We start from the raw sequence: 19,514 nt of genomic DNA on the forward strand, positions 1-19,514 counted from the left end.
CCACTCTCCACTCAACTATCTCATGAAAGTCTTCACTTACCAGGAAACTGAGACAGAGGAGAGAACATCCTATTGGGCCTCTAGATGAGAGAAGCATGGGAGAATGGCAAAGTAGAAGGATCCAGAGGGTCCTAGAAGCCTACAAGAAGAATATTATGATAGGCAGATTTGGGCCCAGGGGTCCTGCTCAAACTATGGCACCAGCCAAGGACAACAACGTGCAGTAAACTTCAAATCTCTACCCAGATCTAGCCAATGGACAGGACATTCTCCACAGTTGTTTTTGTTTTTTGAGACAGGATTTCTCTCTGAAGCCTTGGCTGTCCTGACTCACAGCGATCCGTCTGCCTCTGCCTCCCGAGTGCTGGGATTAAAGGTGTGCACCACCACCACCCGGCCTTAGAAGATATAATTTAAGAACAAAGTGATAAATTAAAAAATGCTTCAAATCAACTTAATCAGGATCTTTAAGACATATTTAAAAATACCAAAACAAAAAACAAAAAACAAAACAACAACAACAAAAAAACAGCAGCATATTACAAGACTTTACTGATGAACATGAAAGAAGTCAGGAAAATAATTAAGAATATACTTTGCTCAGAATAAAACTATATAATACTGTAAAGGTGTTAGTTCAGTCTAATTTGTACATTCAGTATAATAAAATGCCTTTAAATGGGTGAATCAATGTTGAAGTAAATTGATTTGGGCTAAGTAATGTAGCCATGGAATTATTTGGTTTTTTCAAGATAAGGTTTCTCTGTGTAGTTCTTGGTGTCCTGGAACTCACTATGTAGACCAGGCTGGCCTTGAACTCAAAGATCCACCTGCCTCTGCCTCCTGAGTGCTGGGACTAAAGTGTGCGCCACCACAGCCTGGCCAAAGAATGATTTAGGAAAGAGAAAAAAGTAGATGATTTGGGCAACTGAATATTATGAATAACTCTTCAGTAATGGAAACCTGTAGTGCTGAGTTGCAAAGAAATGGTATATTGATGTAGGGTGAGAAGCTTATAGAAAGGCAAATAAAATAAGAGGCAGTTGTGGTCTTTAATAGAGGCCAGCCTGGTCTACAGAGCAAGTTCTAGGACAGCTATGACTATATAGAGAAACCTTGTCTCAAAAAAACCCCAACAAAACAAAACAAAACAAAAAACCCAACAACAACAACAACAAACCACCCACCCACCCAACCAACCAATAAGGCACCAAATGTTAACTGTTAAGTGTGTGTGTGTGTGTATTTATTTATTTCTCACTTTATCAGAGTGTGGTCAGTTTTATGGATAGATTTTAGATTTTAAGTCGGTTTACATTATAGACACACACACACACACACACACACACACACACACACACACACACACTTTATTTTTTATGAGTTTGTTTCCTTTTCTTTCCCAGTAATGTCTTTGTTAGCTTCTGTGTCATTGTGTTGGCTTTAAGACCTGGTTGGCTCATTGAATAAGCTGAGAGATGTTTGTTTTTATAATCTGGAAGAATATGTGTATGTAAGAGTGTTATTATTTATTCCTTCAGTGCTTAAAATAAAGCACCAAGGAGTCCACATGAGTTTTCTTATGGATTTGACTATCTTTACAGCTATAAGATTATTTTAATATTGATGGATTATATGCTTTGAGGAATTGAAATTTTCATTTAAATTAGACTCTTAATTACATTGATATAAAATTGTTTACAATGCTCTCAGAATTTTTATATTGTGCATTTGTATTTCAGTTATGGTTGGCTCCTCTTCGTTATTCAGTGTGTTCTCTGTTCCCCTCACCTGCCCTCTCATCTCTCCTCATTCTGAGGCTTCTAGATATTGAAGAAGAATCAATTTCTTACTTATTTTTTCTCTTATGATTTATTCTTAATTCCCCTTTCTGAATCTAATTTATTCAGTTTAGCCTCAAACTTGCTTTGTAGCTGAGGATGGCCACACACCTCTGATCTTTCCAAAAGTACCTAGCAAAAGCAAGGTAAGAAAGGAAGAGCTTATTTTGGCTCATAGTTCTAGGGTACATAGTCCTGGAGGCAGAGAAGTCATGAAACAGGAGCTTAAGGTGGCTGTCACATTGCATCTCCAGTCAGGAAGCAGAACGGTGAATGCTGTGCTCAGCTCACTGTCTCCTTTTTAGCAAGCATGAGACCTCAGTCCATAGAATGATATGGCCTGTTTTTAAGATGGATCTTTGAAACTCAGTTAACCCAGTTAGAAACTGCCTCATAGACATGTCCAGAGCTATTTTCTATATTTTTATACTTATTTATGTGCACGCGCGCGCGCGTGCGCGCGCGCGCGCACACACACACACACACACACACACACACACACACACACTCACGGCATTGCTACTACTACTGGCTTTTTGAGTATCTCACTTTGTACTCCTGGCTGGCCTGAAAGTCACCTTGTGGCACATGATGGCTTTAACTTCCAAGTTCTGTGGTTACAGATGTGCATTCTACACCCATCATTCTGTCAATCTTATATTTTCCAATGTTGTTGTATTTATCAAATCTGTGCCCTTGTTTCCATTTTGGTAAATTCATTATTTTGAAAGTGGCTTATTTTACCTGCTTTTAAAAAATAAATACTTTTGAAAGATAGAAAATTCTAGGTTATACTGTTTTTCCCTTTTTTATAAGGATGATTCATGCTTTTGCTTTCTCTTTTTGCCTTGTTATTTTTGCTTCTTTAAAGTCAATTTGTTGTTTGTACTGACGTTGAGTTTCTTTTAGGATTTTATTTTTAGTAGTTCGGCTATGATACACCTAGTTTGTTTTTCAGTATTTTGCTTGAGGGCTGGAGACATGTCCTAGTGGTTAACAGCACTGGCTACTCTTCCAGAGAATGCAGGTTCAAGTACCAGCATTCATATGATGGCTAACAACAGTCTGTAACTCCAACCCAAGGGAACCTGATGCCTTTTGTGGCTTCCACAGGCACAGCATGCACATGATGTGCACTCACACATACAGGCAAACCACAGGCACAGCATGCACATGGTGTGCACTCACACATACAGGCAAATCACAGGCACAACATGCACATGGTGTGCACTCACACATACAGGCAAACCACAGGCACAGCATGCACATGGTGTGCACTCACACATACAGGCAAATCACAGGCACAACATGCACATGGTGTGCACTCACACATACAGGCAAACCACAGGCACAGCATGCACATGGTGTGCACTCACACATACAGGCAAATCACAGGCACAACATGCACATGGTGTGCACTCACACATACAGGCAAATCACAGGCACAACATGCACATGGTGTGCACTCACACATACAGGCAAACCACAGGCACAGCATGCACATGGTGTGCACTCACACATACAGGCAAACCACAGGCACAACATGCACATGGTGTGCACTCACACATACAGGCAAACCACAGGCACAACATGCACATGGTGTGCACTCACACATACAGGCAAATCACAGGCACAACATGCACGTGGCATGCACTCACACATACAGACAAAACACCAACACATAAACTACAAATAAATAAAATCTCAAAATAAACTCTGGCTTGAGATTTGTAGAAATTCCTTGAGTTAGTAGCTTGATGGCTTTTATTAGTTCTAAAGATTTTTCAGACATTGTTTTTAAAATACTGGTCTCTTTTTCATCATTTACTATTTTTTAAGTCATCAGTTTAGAAACATGTAAGACTTTGTTAGTTGATTTTTTTATTTTTTTTTTATTTATTTTTTTTTTTGGTTTTTCGAGGCAGGGTTTCTCTGTGTAGCCTTGGCTGTCCTGAACTCACTTTGTAGACCAGACTGGCCTTGAACTCACAGTGATGCGTCTGCCTCTGCCTCCCGAGTGCTGGGATTAAAGGTGTGCACCACCACACCTGGCCTTAGTTGACATTTTTGTGTGTTATATTTTCTTTTCCTTTTTATGTATGTCAGGGGTGATGCTTGTTTTCTAGCTAACTGTTTAAGTCAGGTTCATTGGTAAATTACACACACCTAGTGAATTTCTTTTTAAAAACTTTCAAATTATGTCGTGTTTTACATTTGTGTTCTTATTGCTCACACACCACACACATACTTTCTGTGGTGTGGAGGTCAGAGAACAGTGTTGAGGTGTTTTCATTCTTTCCTTCCATCATGAGGGCTTTGGGGGTCAAATCCCCAGGTGTCAGGCATGGCAGCAAGCACCTTTACCTACTGACCCATCTCTCCAGCCCACATATCTACTGAGTCTGTACTTGCAGATACATTTCTTTAGTCTTAGAGTGAGCATTAGTGTCTCAGTACTCCAGTTCCCTGCTGAAGTCTTCACTTTTATCTATTTTCCCTTTCATTTCATCCAACATACTAGTCTTAAATATTTTAAGCAACTTAATAAAAAGTTAACCAAATGCTTCTTACCAGCTCGTGTCTCTCTTTTTCCCTTGCTTGGCCCCAGGCAAGTAATTGCCTGTGATCTAGTTCATCTTGGAAAAGCCCATGGTTCCCATTTCTTTAGAGTTGCCTGCCCTGGGTTCTTTTTTATCTGATGCAGTCTAGGAAAGTTTTGATTTAGTCAATTATCTGCTTTTTTTTCTTTCTTTCTTCTTCTTTTTTTTTTTTTTTTTTACTAATAAAAATAATTGTATTTACTTAGAAGCATTCAGAATGTCAACAAAACAGCCGCAATATTTTTTTTTGTTGTTGCAATTACAGAGTGGTATTCAGTTAACAAAACAACAATTATCTTCATATAAGCTGCATCACAGACAAGATGAAAAATAAAAAAAGGAAAAAAAGAAAAAAAAAAAAGCAAAGCAAAACAAAACCTACAGTCCCCATATATAACTAATTTGTGTTGTGCACCAAGAACCTGCTTTGAATTTCCATGCCAATTTACAACCCCCAGACTGTACCAGGCAAGGTCAGTGGCCATTGAAAGAGTACCACCAGGACAGGGCTAGCCAAAGGCACATTCGGTAGTGTGTTAACTATATAAAAAAAGACACTGTACAGTTTAAAAACACAGCCTTACATTTCAATTTTTTTTCTTTAAAAGGAGTGAGGTGTGTACAGGGGGGTTAAATGCTTTATAGACAAGAAAAAAAAAACTGCGTTAGAACCAACTTATGCATCATCATCATCATCATCTTCCTCATCACCTTCCTCTTCTTCCTCGTCTTCTTCATCCTCCTCATCGTCTTCCACCTCCTTCTTTTTCTTGCTCTTTTCAGCCTTGACCACCCCCTTTTTCGCTGTATCAGGCTTCCCTTCAGCTCTGTAGGCAGCAATATCCTTTTCATATTTCTTCAGCTTGGCAGCCTTCTTCGGTTACCTGCCTTCAAAACCCATTTCTTACTCATTTAATTACATTTGTTTATTTGTTGTATTGTGTAGGTACATAGAGAGTGTGTGGGAATACATGCTGTAGTACATCTGTGGAGGTTCCATCTTTTTACCGTGTGGGTCTGGGAGCTAGACCAGGCTGGCCTCAAACTCTGCCTGCCTGTGCCCCCCAACTGCGGGGATTACAGGTGTGTATCACCATGCCCCTCCCCTTTTTTTACCTTGACATTTTCTTTTATTTTTTCTTTTATTTATTTATTTTTTTTGCCTCCTAATGTTTATTGCATATCATGTAACATAGATGGGAAATTTGCAAAGAATCCTGTTTTTGTTTTGCTTTCTAATTTTCTAAACTGAGTATTTTGTCTAGCAATTTGTACCCTGTGTGCTTGCTTATAACCTTAGTGCTCCCTTTTTGTTCTTTGGGGCTTAGTTCTAAGACATGGCTTTCCTAGAGTCTCAGTTGTGAGCTTAGAACACTTAGCAGTGCCATCTTGTCCTTTGGTCTCTTCAGCATTGCTGGGCTCCTCTGCCTTCGCCCACCTCCTGTGTCTCTGTCTCTGTATACATTGTATTATCAGTTTAGGTAAACATAGTCTAAAACTTTTATGCAATCAACCCTCCCAGGATTGTTGCTAGGGTATTTTTTTTTTTCCCTGTAATTGTTTGGATTGTAGACTTGGAAATCCTACATTCCTTCAGATGTGTGTGTTTGATGTATTTTGTGTAGCATTCACAATTGCCCTTGTTGGCTCTTGTTGATGGTGCTAGTTTAATGTACTCTGCTCCATAAAATGGAATTAAAAGTTAATTATTTCTTCTTCATCCTGAAGTTACTTGTATGTATATATGTTCGTATGTGTACACATGTGTACATATTCATGTGGAGGTCGGAGGCCAGAGTTGTATCTTCTTCAGTTATCTCCCACCTCTTTTGAACTTTTTTTTAAGTGAACCTGAAGCTCACTGATGCAGCTAGCCTGGCCAGCAAGTGCTTGGGACTCCCTAGTGCCGGGGTAGAGGCATGTACTGCCACAGCTTGGTTTTCATTTGCTTACTAGGAATCTGTGCATCAGTTCCTCATGCTTGTGCAGTGAGCACTTTACCACTGGAGCCAGCCTCCCAGTATGAAGTTTTGCTAATGCTTAGCACAGTTCTATTGGTACTGTTTTAGAGTAAATGATTTCTGTAACAGATCATCTTCAAGATTCATGTTATGTTAAATAGATGTAATAATAAATACAGTTGTTTTCTGTAGTAAGAAACAGGTGTTTGATATATCAGGGCAAATCTCTGGAGCCAGTGTAGAAATAAGCACTGTTAGCCACTCAAGTTCTTTGAATTAAAGTTAAAATCAGATTTTTTTTTAGTTTTTGCCTTTTGGATTGTGTTCATTGAAATAGTATTCATAGAGATGGGAATTCTTACAGAAGTTTCTCATGTTTCTCTCTCTAGGAAGATGAAGTCCTCAATACATTCTGAAGAGGATGATTTTGTTCCAGAGCTACACAGAAATGTTCACCCCCGTGAGCGGCCTGATTGGGAGGAAACACTTAGCGCAATGGTAAATCAGTTGTATACATATGTATATAAGTAGCTATGTAAGAGAAAATGACTGAAGCACCATTACTCACAGGAAAAAGCACAGTGATTTGTTACTTTGTATGTTTATTGAGTAGAAAATTTCGGTACTGTTTTAAGATACTTTGGGTAGAGAGGTAGAATACAGTGTGAAATAACAATTGCTGCCTGGCTGAGAATGCCACATGTGGCCTCTGAGAAGGTAAAATATGAGCACACACTGAAGAATGTGAAGGAGCAAGTATTATGTTTATGTGGGAACACCTTAGGCAGCGGAAGAGCTAGTTAAATAAAGTCTATGTCATAGAATTAAAAAGCAAGCTGGAAAACAACATAAATAGTGTGGCTCATTAAATGACCTGGTGGAAGAATATGAGACAAGTCAGAAGAAGTGTTTTGAGGGTGGAGAGCAGATGATGTGTTTTCCTGTGAGCCAGTTACAAGGGCTCTGAGTGGGGTTGGAAACCACTGAAGAACTTTTGGCTGAGAAGTGACAGGATCTGGCTTGACATTTTAAAGAAAGTCCAGATTGCTAGTAGGTAGTAAGAGTCCAAAGAGGAAGAGAGGAGACCAGTGAGGTAGTACTCCAGTAATACAAGAGACGAGTGTGGGATGCTCCTGAGGGATGCTCCAGTTAGCCAGGAGACCAGTGAAGGGATGCTCCAGTAAACCAGGAGACCAGTGAAGGGATGCTGCAGTAATCCAGGAAACCAGTGAAGGGATGCTGCAGTAAGTCAGGAGACCAGTGAAGGGATGCTCCAGTAAACCAGGAGACCAGTGAAGGGATGCTCCAGTAAGCCAGGAGACCAGTGAAGAGATGCTGTAGTAAGCCAGGAGACCAGTGAAGGGATGCTGCAGTAAGCCAGGAGACCAGTGAAGGGATGCTCCAGTAAACCAGGAGACCAGTGAAGGGATGCTCCAGTAAGCCAGGAGACCAGTGAAGAGATGCTGTAGTAAGCCAGGAGACCAGTGAAGGGATGCTCCAGTAAACCAGGAGACCAGTGAAGGGGTGCTGCAGTAAGCCATGAAACTAGTGAAGGGATGCTCCAGAAAGCCAGCAGACCAGTGAAGGGATGCTCTAGTAAGCCAGGAGACCAGTGAAGGGATGCTCCAGTAAGCCAGGAGACCAGTGAAGGGATGCTCCAGTAAGCCAGGAGACCAGTGAAGGGTTGCTCCAGTAAGCCAGGAGACCAGTGAAGGGATGCTGCAGTAAACCAGAAGACCAGTGAAGGGATGCTCCAGTAAGCCAGGAGACCAGTGAAGGGTTGCTCCAGTAAACCAGGAGACCAATGAAGGGATGCTCCAGTAAGCCAGGAGACCAGTGAAGGGATGCTGCAGTAAGCCAGGAGACCAGTGAAGGGATGCTGCAGTAAGCCAGGAGACCAGTGAAGGGTTGCTCCAGTAAACCAGGAGACCAGTGAAGGGATGCTCCAGTAAGCCAGGAGACCAGTGAAGGGATGCTGCAGTAAACCAGAAGACCAGTGAAGGGATGCTCCAGTAAGCCAGGAGACCAGTGAAGGGATGCTGCAGTAAACCAGGAGACCAGTGCAGGGATGCTGCAGTAAGCCAGGAGACCAGTGAAGGGATGCTGCAGTAAGCCAGGAGACCAGTGAAGGGATGCTCCAGTAAACCAGGAGACCAGTGAAGGGATGCTCCAGTAAGCCAGGAGACCAGTGAAGGGATGCTGCAGTAAACCAGGAGACCAGTGCAGGGATGCTGCAGTAAGCCAGGAGACCAGTGAAGGGATGCTGCAGTAAGCCAGGAGACCAGTGAAGGGATGCTCCAGTAAACCAGGAGACCAGTGAAGGGATGCTCCAGTAAGCCAGGAGACCAGTGAAGGGATGCTCCAGTAAACCAGGAGACCAGTGAAGAGATGCTGCAGTAAGCCAGGAGACCAGTGAAGGGATGCTCCAGGAGACCAGTGAAGGGATGCTCCAGTAAACCAGGAGACCAGTGAAGGGATGCTGCAGTAAACCAGGAGACCAGTGAAGGGATGCTGCAGTAAGCCAGGAGACCAGACTTTAAAAAAAAAAAAAAAAAAAAAAAAAAAAAAAAGTCTGTAACTTGGAAATATTAGTAAAAATAATAAAATTCTTTGTTATGAGCTATAACACTATTTTCAATTGTAGTTCTATGTTAATATTCTCTGTCATTAAAATGTAGTATAAACATTTATATATCAGTAGTGGTTTATGAGAATTCACAAATTCAGTTTGTAAAAGGTCTCTTCATACAGAAAGGTTTGCAACTATTGATATCAGGTTACAAACATAATGGTCTTTTAACTGTAGATTAAAAACCTAGGGCTTTGTGCATGCCAGGCAAGCACTCTACCACCCAGCTAGATCTTGAACTCCAAGATTTGATACTAATTTATCAAATTTTGTTACTTCCGTTTATAGAGTTACTAGATTTTATATATTTGCCTTTTAGTATCTCATTGTATTGCATATTAACTACTCAATGAAACTTAGTTGGAAGCACCTCATTACACAGTTGAGTGGCATTTGTAATATGGAAACTCACTTTGCAAGTGCGTTGTGGCCTGAATAGCACTGCCCTGAGCCTGTAGTTGGAGTTTGACAATTATTTTCATTACATACTTGCATGGGAAAGAAGATCTTCAGTCTTAATGTTTGGTAGCTTGGGAAGTACACCCATAGCTAGTGAACACATGTGGCTCTAGGGATACCAACCTTTCAGATGCCTTTATAAACTACGCTATGCCTTGAATTTTAGGTTGTGTTCCTTTAGAAATATCAAGCCTGCCACAAAAATAACTTACCAAAGCATTTTAGCGTTCAGTAATAGAGGTTGAAATATGTCCAACCGAGCCTTTTTGTACTACACACGTATTTCTGCCAAAATCAGTTGCCTATATCTTGGTAAATTTTACTTTGGGTGGTACTGAATTAATGCCCTTCTAAGTTACTTGTGAGCATTCTGTCCTGTAGCCTTCCCAAGCATATCCTTCCCAGGGGCCAAGGTTCTCCTCCTCCAAAGTCAGTAGCACCAGAGACACATTGGTTACACCTATCCATTCATCGAGAGGGAAGGAACACAATTTTAAATTTTAAAAAACAAACTTTTGATAATCTTTCAACTCTTCCCACAACTATTTTCCCTAAATAGAATTAAGCCAGTTTGTATTTTCTGGATGGATTTCTTCAGTCAATCATAATTTAGTTGACTCCATTGATAACCAGTTTTCCTTGTTCAGCTAACAGATGAGCTACTTAGGTCACAATCTTGTAATTTTGTGAAGAAATTCTAGAAGATGATCATCTATCTGTCCCACAGGGTGTTTTGTTTTTGACTTTTCAGAGAGTTGTTGTCCTGTGAGTTGAGAATGCAGAATGCATAGCTTAGCAACACAGATTTGTTTTTAGTTCACCATGTAATATTTTGCTATCTAATTTGAGTCAGAAATAGTTGTCACTGTTTTGTTGTTTCCTATATGATAGCTAAAATTCACTCTTCTTAGTTTTTAAAAATTTTACTATTATTGCTGTAATTGTGTGTGCACATGTATAGCACACATGCCAAACGTGTATGAAGTCAGAATATAAATGTGGAAGTCGGTTTCTTCCTTCTACCTTTCTATGGGTTGCAGGGATCAAGTTAAAGTTGTTAGGTTTTCATTGGTGGGCAGTAAGTGCCTTTACATGCTGAGCCATTTTACCAGTCCCCATTTTTATGTGACTCAAAAAAAATTTTGTAATTTGATTGCATGGTTCTTGAGTAAGAATTTTGTAGATGACAATGCCATATTGTAATAGCAAAAGGCTGGATAAACTTGCTAGATGAAAGGTTTTTCCAAAACCTTCTGGAGATAAAATTGTTCTTTAATTCTCATAGTGTGCTGTATTATTCCTATACTGTAGTAGTGATCTCAGTGGGTGACTCTAACCAATTGTGAACGTATCTGTCCTTTTGAGGAAGGTTAGGGATCACATTCATTTTAAAAGAGGATATAATAATGCTTTTCACAAAAATACAGGTTGACTATATCAAGATACACTTAATTAAGGAATCCTTTAGGAGTTATATTACTGTAAGTTCTCCAGAGGAACACAACGGTCATAATAAATATATAATAAAAGGGGTTTATTGAGGGTCTTATACATAATACTGTCTAGGTAGTACAATGTGCTGTCTTCATATTGGAGAGGTAGAGTCACAGTTTGGCCCAGAAGGTAGGAAATTCCAAGAGAGTCACTGGTCTTTACTTCAAGTGGAAATTCAGAGGTCAGTGAAGAATGGCTTTGGTGGCAGCAGTGAGTGAGTAGATGAACGCCTGACCTGGTTAGATGAACTTCCAGTGAGCATGAAGGCAAGTATGCAAAGAACAAAGGCTTGTCTCTTGGACCTCCTTGTATCTACACCACCATTGGTAGGTGCCACCCACAATTGGGGTGGGTCTTCCACTTCAGTTACTGAGTCAAGAAGACATCTCACAGGTGTACCCAGAGGGTTGCCTTTCAGTTTATTTCAGATCTCAGATAGTTAACACTATCAGGTGTTAACTGCATCAGAGATCCAAAGCACCTTCATTTACAGAGCTGTGTTGCTAAACTACGTGCAAGTGTATACAAATTGTTCTGTCCCAGTGATCATGATTTGTTTTGTTTTGTTTTGTTTTTCAAGACAGGGTTTCTCTGTGTGGCCTTGGCTGTCCTGGACTCCCTATGTAGACCAGGCTGGCCTTGAACTCACAGTGATCCGCCTGCCTCTGCCTCCTGAGTGCTGGTTTTAAAGATGTGTGCCACCATGCCTGGCCCAGTAGACATGATTTGTATCTTTTTGACTCAAGACTATTTGATCTTTACCAAGTCTACAATAGTAAAAAATAAAAAAAATAAAAATAAAAAAATCATTACTATTAGTTATTTAAGTAATTCCTGAAGCCACTGGCATTCCATTGAAATGATATTTAATAATTTGTTTGCCCGTTATTGCCTTTCATAATTCTTCCTTACAGTTTTATAACTTCCAATAAATCTACATTGAATTTGTTGATAGAAAGGCTACTTTTTTTTATAGTGCTCCATTCACTTTGTATTAAAGTGTTGCATTGAATATGCACACAAAATTACTGAATTCTGTCTTTAGAATGCCAATTAGTTTATCTGAGCAGATGTGGAAATTGATTTTTATATCACATATGTCAGTTCCTTGTTGTAATCTCATCTTGTATTCTTAAGTTTCTCATGTTTAAGTTCCTTGAGGGCAGGTATAGTAACTCTTTCATTAAAAACATCATATGGAGCCAAATCCATTCAATGGAAAAAGGATAGCATCTTCAACAAATGGTGCTGGTCTAACTGGAGGTCTATGTGTAAAAAAATGAAACTGGACCCATATTTGTCACCTTGCACAAAACTCAAATCCAAGTGGATTAAAGACCTCAACATAAAACCAGAGACACTAACTCACTTAGAAGAAAAAGTGGGAAAGAGCCTGGAACATATTGGCACAGGAGACAACTTCCTGAACAGAACACCAACGGCCCAGGCCTTAATGTCAACCATTAATAAATGGGACCTCATGAGGCTGAGAAGCTTCTGTAAGGCAGGAGACACTGTCAAGAGAACAAAGCGACAGCCTACAGACTGGGAAAAAATCTTCACCAACTCTACATCTGACAAAGGTCTAATATCCAAATATATAAAGAACTCAAGAAATTAAACAAACACCACCAAACCAAACCGAATAACCCAATTGAGAAATGGGGCTTGGAACTAAACAGAGAATTCTCAACAGAGGAGTATCAAATGGCTGAGAAACACTTAAAGAAATGCTCAGCCTCTTAGTCATCAGGGAAATGCAAATCAAAACAAACGCTGAGATTCCATCTTACAAAACAAACAAAAGTAAAAAATTTACAAAACAAAACAAAAATTAACAACACCATCAGAATGGCTAAGATCAAAAATTCAAGCGACACCACATGCTGGCGAGGATGTGGGGAGAGAGGAAACACTCCTTCATGCTGGGGAATGCAAACTAGTACAGCCACTTTGGAAATCTATCTGGTGCTATCTCAGAAAAATGGGAATAGGGCTTCCTCAAGACCCAGCTATTCCACTCCTTGGAATATACCCAGAAGATGCTCCAGCACACAACAAGAAAATTTGCTCAACCATGTTCATAGCAGCCTTATTCATAATAGCCAGAACATGGAAACAGCCTAAGTGTCCCTCAGTAGAAGAGTGGATAAAGAAACTGTGGTACATATACACTATGGAATACTACTCAGCTATTAAAAACCAGGAATTCCCGAAATTGTGTGGATAAATGGATTGAGCTAGAAATGATCATAATGAGTGAGTTAACCCAGAAGCAGAAAGAATCAAATGGTATATACTCACTTATATCTGCATACTAGCCCAAGGGGCATGTCCCACGAAAGCCTTCACTTACCAGGAAACTGGGACAGAGGGGAAGGCATCCTATTGGGACTCTAAATGAGAGACGCATGGGAGAACAGCAAAATAAAAGGATCCAGAGGTCCTAGAAATCTACAAGTAGAACAATATGATAGGCAGATTTGGGCCCAGGGGTCCCGCTCAAACTAAGGCACCAGCCAAGGACAATACAGGAGGTAAACTTTAAACCCCTTCCCAGATCTAGCCAATGGTCAGAATATTCTCCACAGTTGAGTAGAGAGTGTGATACGACTTTCTCACATACTCTGGTGCCTCACATTTGACCATGTCCCCTGGAGGGGAGACCTGGTGGCACTCAGAGGAAGGACAGCAAGTCAATAAATTCAAATTCCTGAATTATAAAAGTGTACAGGAAGCCTGGATGGGGGTGTAGTTTACTTGGTAACATGCTTGCCTAGCATGCATCAAGCTTGATCCCCAGGACCACATAAAACCAGGTGTGGAGACTCACTGTAACCCCAGGATTCCGAAGGCAGAGGCAAGAGGATCAGGAGTCTAAGGTCATCTTCAGCGGTGTAGCAGGTTAGAGGCCAGCCTGAGTTACACAAGACCCTGTCTCAAAAAACAAAATGGGAGCTGTATAGATGGCGTAGTGGTTAAGAGCACTTACTGTTCTTCTGGACAACCTGGTTTTAGTTCCCAGCACCTACATAGTGGTTCAAAGCCATCTGTAACTCCACTACCAGGGGATTTTACACCCTTTTTGGACCTCAGAGGGCATAGGATGCCATACATGCTGGCATCACTCATACACTTAAAAGTAAATAAATCTAAAAAATTATGACAAAAGAAAAACAAAATAAAGGGATGAATTATGAGCCTGTATTTACTAACTTTTCTCTAATGAAGTTTGCATTATTTTCTCATAACCATTCAAATGAAATGCCACTTTGAGAAAAAATGTACTAAGAGAAGCCTTTAATTTTTTTCTCTAACAATCCCAGATAATTAGTTTTGAATTAATGTAGAAATTGATGGTTTAAATGTTGATTTGTGTGGTACAATGAGAAAGTTAGCTTTTCATCAATATTTAAAGAGATCCAGAAATCTATAAACTGTTAAATTTAAAGGATTTTATATAAAGGCATTTAAAAAATCTACGTTATAGTAAAACTAAATTAGTGCTCTGCTTCTGATATGATTTGCTACTCTTCACAGATTACTAACAAAAATTATTATTTTGAAAAATCCAATCCCAAGGCTGTGGAGATGCTTCTCCTGGTAAAGTCCTTACCACACAATCCTGAGGACCTGAGTTGGATCCATGCACCCACATGAAAATCTAGGTGCAATTAGGCTTGCTTATAATCCAGTTGCTGAGGCCTATCTGGCTGTGTCCTGGGAACCTGACTGGGAACACAGGAAAGGAGGCCCTTAAGAGACACAAGGAACTTAAGTATGGGGTTCCACGAGCTGTGTGCTCCTTGGAGCCCTAAGACCTGATGCTCACCAGTGTGTCACAGCATGGTGACCAGTGAGGAGCTGGGTTAGCTAATGCTGGAAGGGGCTCTCTAATATTGGTAGTAGTTGTGTAGGCAGGGGAGCAGTCTCCCGAGGGTGCAGTCATCCTGGAAGAGGAAGCTGCAGGAGGAGCTTTTAGCTGTGCTGTTTTAGCTAAAGGTCAGCCTCTCCTGCACATTCATACCCTGACTGGTGGAAGTCCTTTCCATCCCTGAGTCTGAGGCATCAGTGTCCTTGTCCTGGCCACACTCATGTCAACAATACCATCAGGACTTCCTCTCTTCTTCACACCTAGCACTTGGGAAGCAGAGAAAGACTGGTTTGATTAGCCAAATGGGTGAGCTCTGGGCTCAGTGAGAGATCTTGTCTCAAAGAGGATGAGGTGGAGAACTGAGGAAGGCAGCTGATTTTATCATCTGGCCTCTCTGCATGCATGCAAGTGCACCTGCACACACGTGCACAACACATACACATACATGTGACTCTTCTTACAAAATCAAAAATCTAATCTAGACATAGTACTTGTAGCCTCAGCAAGTTGGGATACTGAATTGGGAAGTTTGCTTGAGTCCAGGATTTGGGGGCCAGTCTAGGGATCATAATAAGACACTAACTTCTTTTTTTGTTTTTGTTTTTTGAGACAAGGTTTCTCTGTGTAGCCTTGGCTGTCCTGGACTTGCTCTGTAGACTAGGCTGGCCTCAAACTCACAGACATCTCCCTGCCTCTGCCTCCCTGACTGTGTGTCACTGCGGCCGGCTGCACTAACCCACTTCTTAAACCAAGACAACAAAACAAGTGAACTAAACAAGAAATCGAAGAAAGAAATAGAACTTCTCTAAGTTACTACAAATTAATTACTGTAACTAACATTGAGATTATTTAGAATTGAATATTAGGGTCTATTAAATACTAACAAAATAGCTAAAGTGTGTGTGTCTGTTTTTCTGTGTGTATTTGTGTGGAAGTGTTTATGTTGTTGTTGTTGTTGTTCTTCTTCTTCTTCTTCTTCTTCTTCTTCTTCTTCTTCTTCTTCTTCTTATTCTTCTTCTTCTTCTTCTTCTTATTATTATTCTTATTATTATTATTATTATTATTATTATTATTATTATTTCTGGTGTTAGTTTTAGACTAAAACCACCCTCCCGTCACACTCATATTTTTTCATTCATTTTGGTACCATCACTTTAGGATTCTGTTACTCATTTTATGCTCAGTTTTAGAAATACCCAAGGCAAACAATGTGTCTTGTGTATGTGTGCAGGCATTAGTATTTAAAAAACATAATGATTCAGTGCACTTGGGAGTTGAAGCGCTGCTGTGATTTAATAGCATAGTTTGGAACATGCCAAACAGCAGTGTGAATGTTGATGAACATGCTGTTTTAATGCTTTTGGTTAGGAACAGTTTTTCACTTCAGTTTACTTTGCAGTCACTGAAATTAGTATGTGGTCAGCACTTGGCTAAAAGCAGGCCAGTTAATGTGGGAACAAATAAAATTATTGACAAGAAAACAAATGGTCGGTCTATAAATACCCCTGTTAACAGCTGTATGTCTGAAAACAAGATATCAGTTTTTAAAATTAAGGAAAACAGTGTGTTGTATTGTTAACTCTGCGTGTGTGAGCTTCTTCCCCTCATTTAAAAACACAAAGCACACACTCCTACAAGCTTACACTCAGCCATTCATAGATGTTACACCTTTCAGCCATGCTTCCTTCCCACTATAAATGTTGGCATCTCTAGCTCCATGCTTTTTTGTTTGTTTGTTTGTTCCTGCCTAGTCCTTCGCTGCCATTACAGTGCACCTGGCTTCCATGTCCCTCACCCTTACCCTGAAGAGCATTTGAACATCACGAGCTACATACTTCATCTTTGGGACTCCTTGCAAGAGGCTTCCCTTTTACAACTTTATTGTTTATGTTAACCCACTGACTTTATTTTATCATCCATTTTCAAAACCTTGTATTGTTATGAGCCAGGTAATTTAAAATCCTTTCCTACTTAGTTGTATCGCTCATTTCACTTTAACTTTTATATAGTTCTCAAGCATGCTGAATATTAGCTCACGCCTTGGACTAAAACCATCTATACCATCACACTTGTGTTCCTCCATCGTTTTGGTGCCATCACACTTGAATTTTGTGATATTATGTTCAGTATTAGAAATGTAAAAAATGAGTTATAGATTATATGTGTATTTTGCCTGTGTGTATCTGTACTTATGTGTCCTCCTTTGCTTAAAAAGTGCTTTCCCCCAGATCATTGCAAAGCTCACATCTTCATTTTTAGCAAGTCTCTATTCAGATGTTACCATCTCAGCAAAACAGTAACCCTGCATTCCCATCTGTTTCTTAGTCTGTTCTAATTCTCTGTATTACTTACAAATACTGAAATTTTATGTGATTATTTTCTTTCCCATTGCAGTATGAGCTGTTTGAGTAGAGCGTTTAATTATGGTTAGTTACTGCTTTGTCTTCTGTGCCAGGCAGAGTTAAGTTGTCAGTAAATACTTATTCAGTAAATGAAACTGCCATTCTTTATCCAAAGGAAATGACTCCCCACTCCCCCAAAACAGTGAATTTACCTCTTTATCTTACTTGTTGAACATTGTGCTGGTTAGTTTTGTCAACTTGATACAAACTAGAGTCTATGGGAAGCCACCCGGGAGAGGAAACTTCTACTGATAAGTTGTCTTGATCCGATGGCCTTAGGGCACGTCTCTGGGGCATTTTCATACTTGCTAATTGATATGTGAGGACCCAGCCCGCTGTGGATGGTGCTGTTCCTAGGCAGGCATACCTGGGCTATCAGAAAGATAGCTGAACATACCAGAGGATGTAAGACAGTAAGCCACATTCCTCCAGGTCCTGTACCCAGGTTTCTTCTTGACTTCCTTAGGTGATAAATTGTACCCTATAAAATGAAATAAAGCCTTTCTTTCCCAAGTTGGCTTTGGCCTGTGTTTTATCACAGCAACAGACAGCAAAGTAGAACAGACATTAATATAAATTTTCATCTTCATTAAGACTGGTACTTTAAGGCTATCAGAGAAAGAGAGAGCAAGAGAAAGAGGAAGGAAGGGAGGGAGGGAGGGAGAGAAGGGGAAAGGAGAGGGGGAGGGAGGAGGAAAGGGAGGGAGAAGGAGAGGGAGGGAGGGGGGAACGAGAACATTTTCAATTTGCATAAGAGAAAAAAATCTTTTGTGAATGTTCCAAAAATGAATACCTTTTATTCCTTTTGTTACTGTGTGGTGAGTAACTATTTAGTTCTGATCGATGAATAAGCCTTAATTTAGAGGACCGCTGATGACGTTTATTATCTCATACTCTCTAAAAGCTGAATGCTTTGAGTATTGTGACTTAGAGGATAGTCATAAATGCTTCATTGATTAACATCCAGAATCCAGGTTGGGAATGGTTACCAGGCTCTGGCGTTGGCTATGTGCTGTTAGTCATTGATGATGACTACCTCACTACTGAGAGCGCTAGGAAATGTATGAGAAATTGAAGCTTAATAGTTCAGAAGTGGTTGAAAATGGACAATTTCATAAGAGTAGGCCTTTGAACAGTTGACCAGTGCTTAAATATGTCATAGTTTGTCATGACATAAATGGAAAACTTCTAATACTTTGCTATTTAAGGCTTTTGGTAATCTAGATTTTACTTTTAAGATGGAGCTTTTCAAAGTTTCTCTGAAACTTAAGAAATACTCACAAAACAAAACCCAAACAAACCAAAAAACAAAAGTAAACAAACAAAAAACCGTACGTAAACTCTCAGAAGAGTAATGGGTTCTTTTCTCTTAACAGAATTTTGTCAGCTAAGTTACCTCTGTTTTTGTGACCCTCTTTCCCTTTCCCCTTCTGGCCATACTCTTTATTTTTGCATAATTTGTATGATGTTAGGTTTTTTTTTTCTTCTCAGAATAGTAGTGCCTCATGTTGTTTGTCCAGGCTGGCCCAGAAGTTACTTACATATATTTGTGGAAGCAGACGTCAATGTCAGGTTTTTCACCTCAGTTTTTGAGACAAGGTCTGTCATCATCACTGACTGACAAGACTGGCTGGTTGGTAAGTTTCAGAGGTTGTCCTCCTGTCTCTGCCTTCCCAGCTCCAGGATTACAGATATGTGCCACATCTGACCTTTTATGTGAGCTCTAAACTCAGGTGCTGTGCTTCCTCAGCAAACATCTCTCCACTGAGCCCCATCCCCACCCCACAGGTGGTTAGCTGTAGTGCTGGGCATTGAACATAGGGCTTTATTAATGCCAAGCAAACATTTTACTAACGCGCGCGTGTGTGTTTTACATTTACTTAGTGGATCTAATGTGCAATATATGAAATTTATCATGGAATAGATCACTATTATGTTCTAGTAGCACTGAAGAAAAAAATAATTTTAACAGAGTATCTTGGGCTGGGAAGATGGCTAAGTGGGTAGATTGCTTGCAGCTCAAGTATGCAGACTGAGTTCAGATTCACTTTAAACCCAGACACGCTGCCTGTAACCCCAACACTAACATGGGACAAAGACAGGCAGAGGCAGATGGAACTTGGAGTCTTGCTGCCCAGTTCTCCAAGTTCAGTGAGAGACCCTGTCTCAAAACCAAAGAGGAGAGCAGTTCCTGATGTCACTTCAGGCTAACCTCTGCCTCCGCACACATGCACACGGAGATGAGAGCATAGTA

At 40.2% G+C, this 19,514-nt stretch overlaps 1 protein-coding gene across 2 annotated transcripts in view; it reads left to right on the forward strand.

Annotated features, from left to right (window-relative positions):
* Positions 1–19,514, forward strand: part of Arhgap32 (Rho GTPase activating protein 32) — a 154,424-nt gene that overhangs the window by 6,308 nt on the left and 128,602 nt on the right. For both annotated transcript variants that reach the window (XM_051156130.1, XM_051156129.1), the window contains exon 2: positions 6,792–6,900. In XM_051156130.1, coding sequence (XP_051012087.1) covers positions 6,792–6,900 — 109 coding nt within the window. The remainder of the gene's footprint in view (positions 1–6,791; positions 6,901–19,514) is intronic.

The sequence above is a fragment of the Acomys russatus genome, chromosome 14 (assembly GCF_903995435.1).
Source record: "Acomys russatus chromosome 14, mAcoRus1.1, whole genome shotgun sequence".
Lineage (NCBI taxonomy): Eukaryota > Metazoa > Chordata > Mammalia > Rodentia > Muridae > Acomys > Acomys russatus.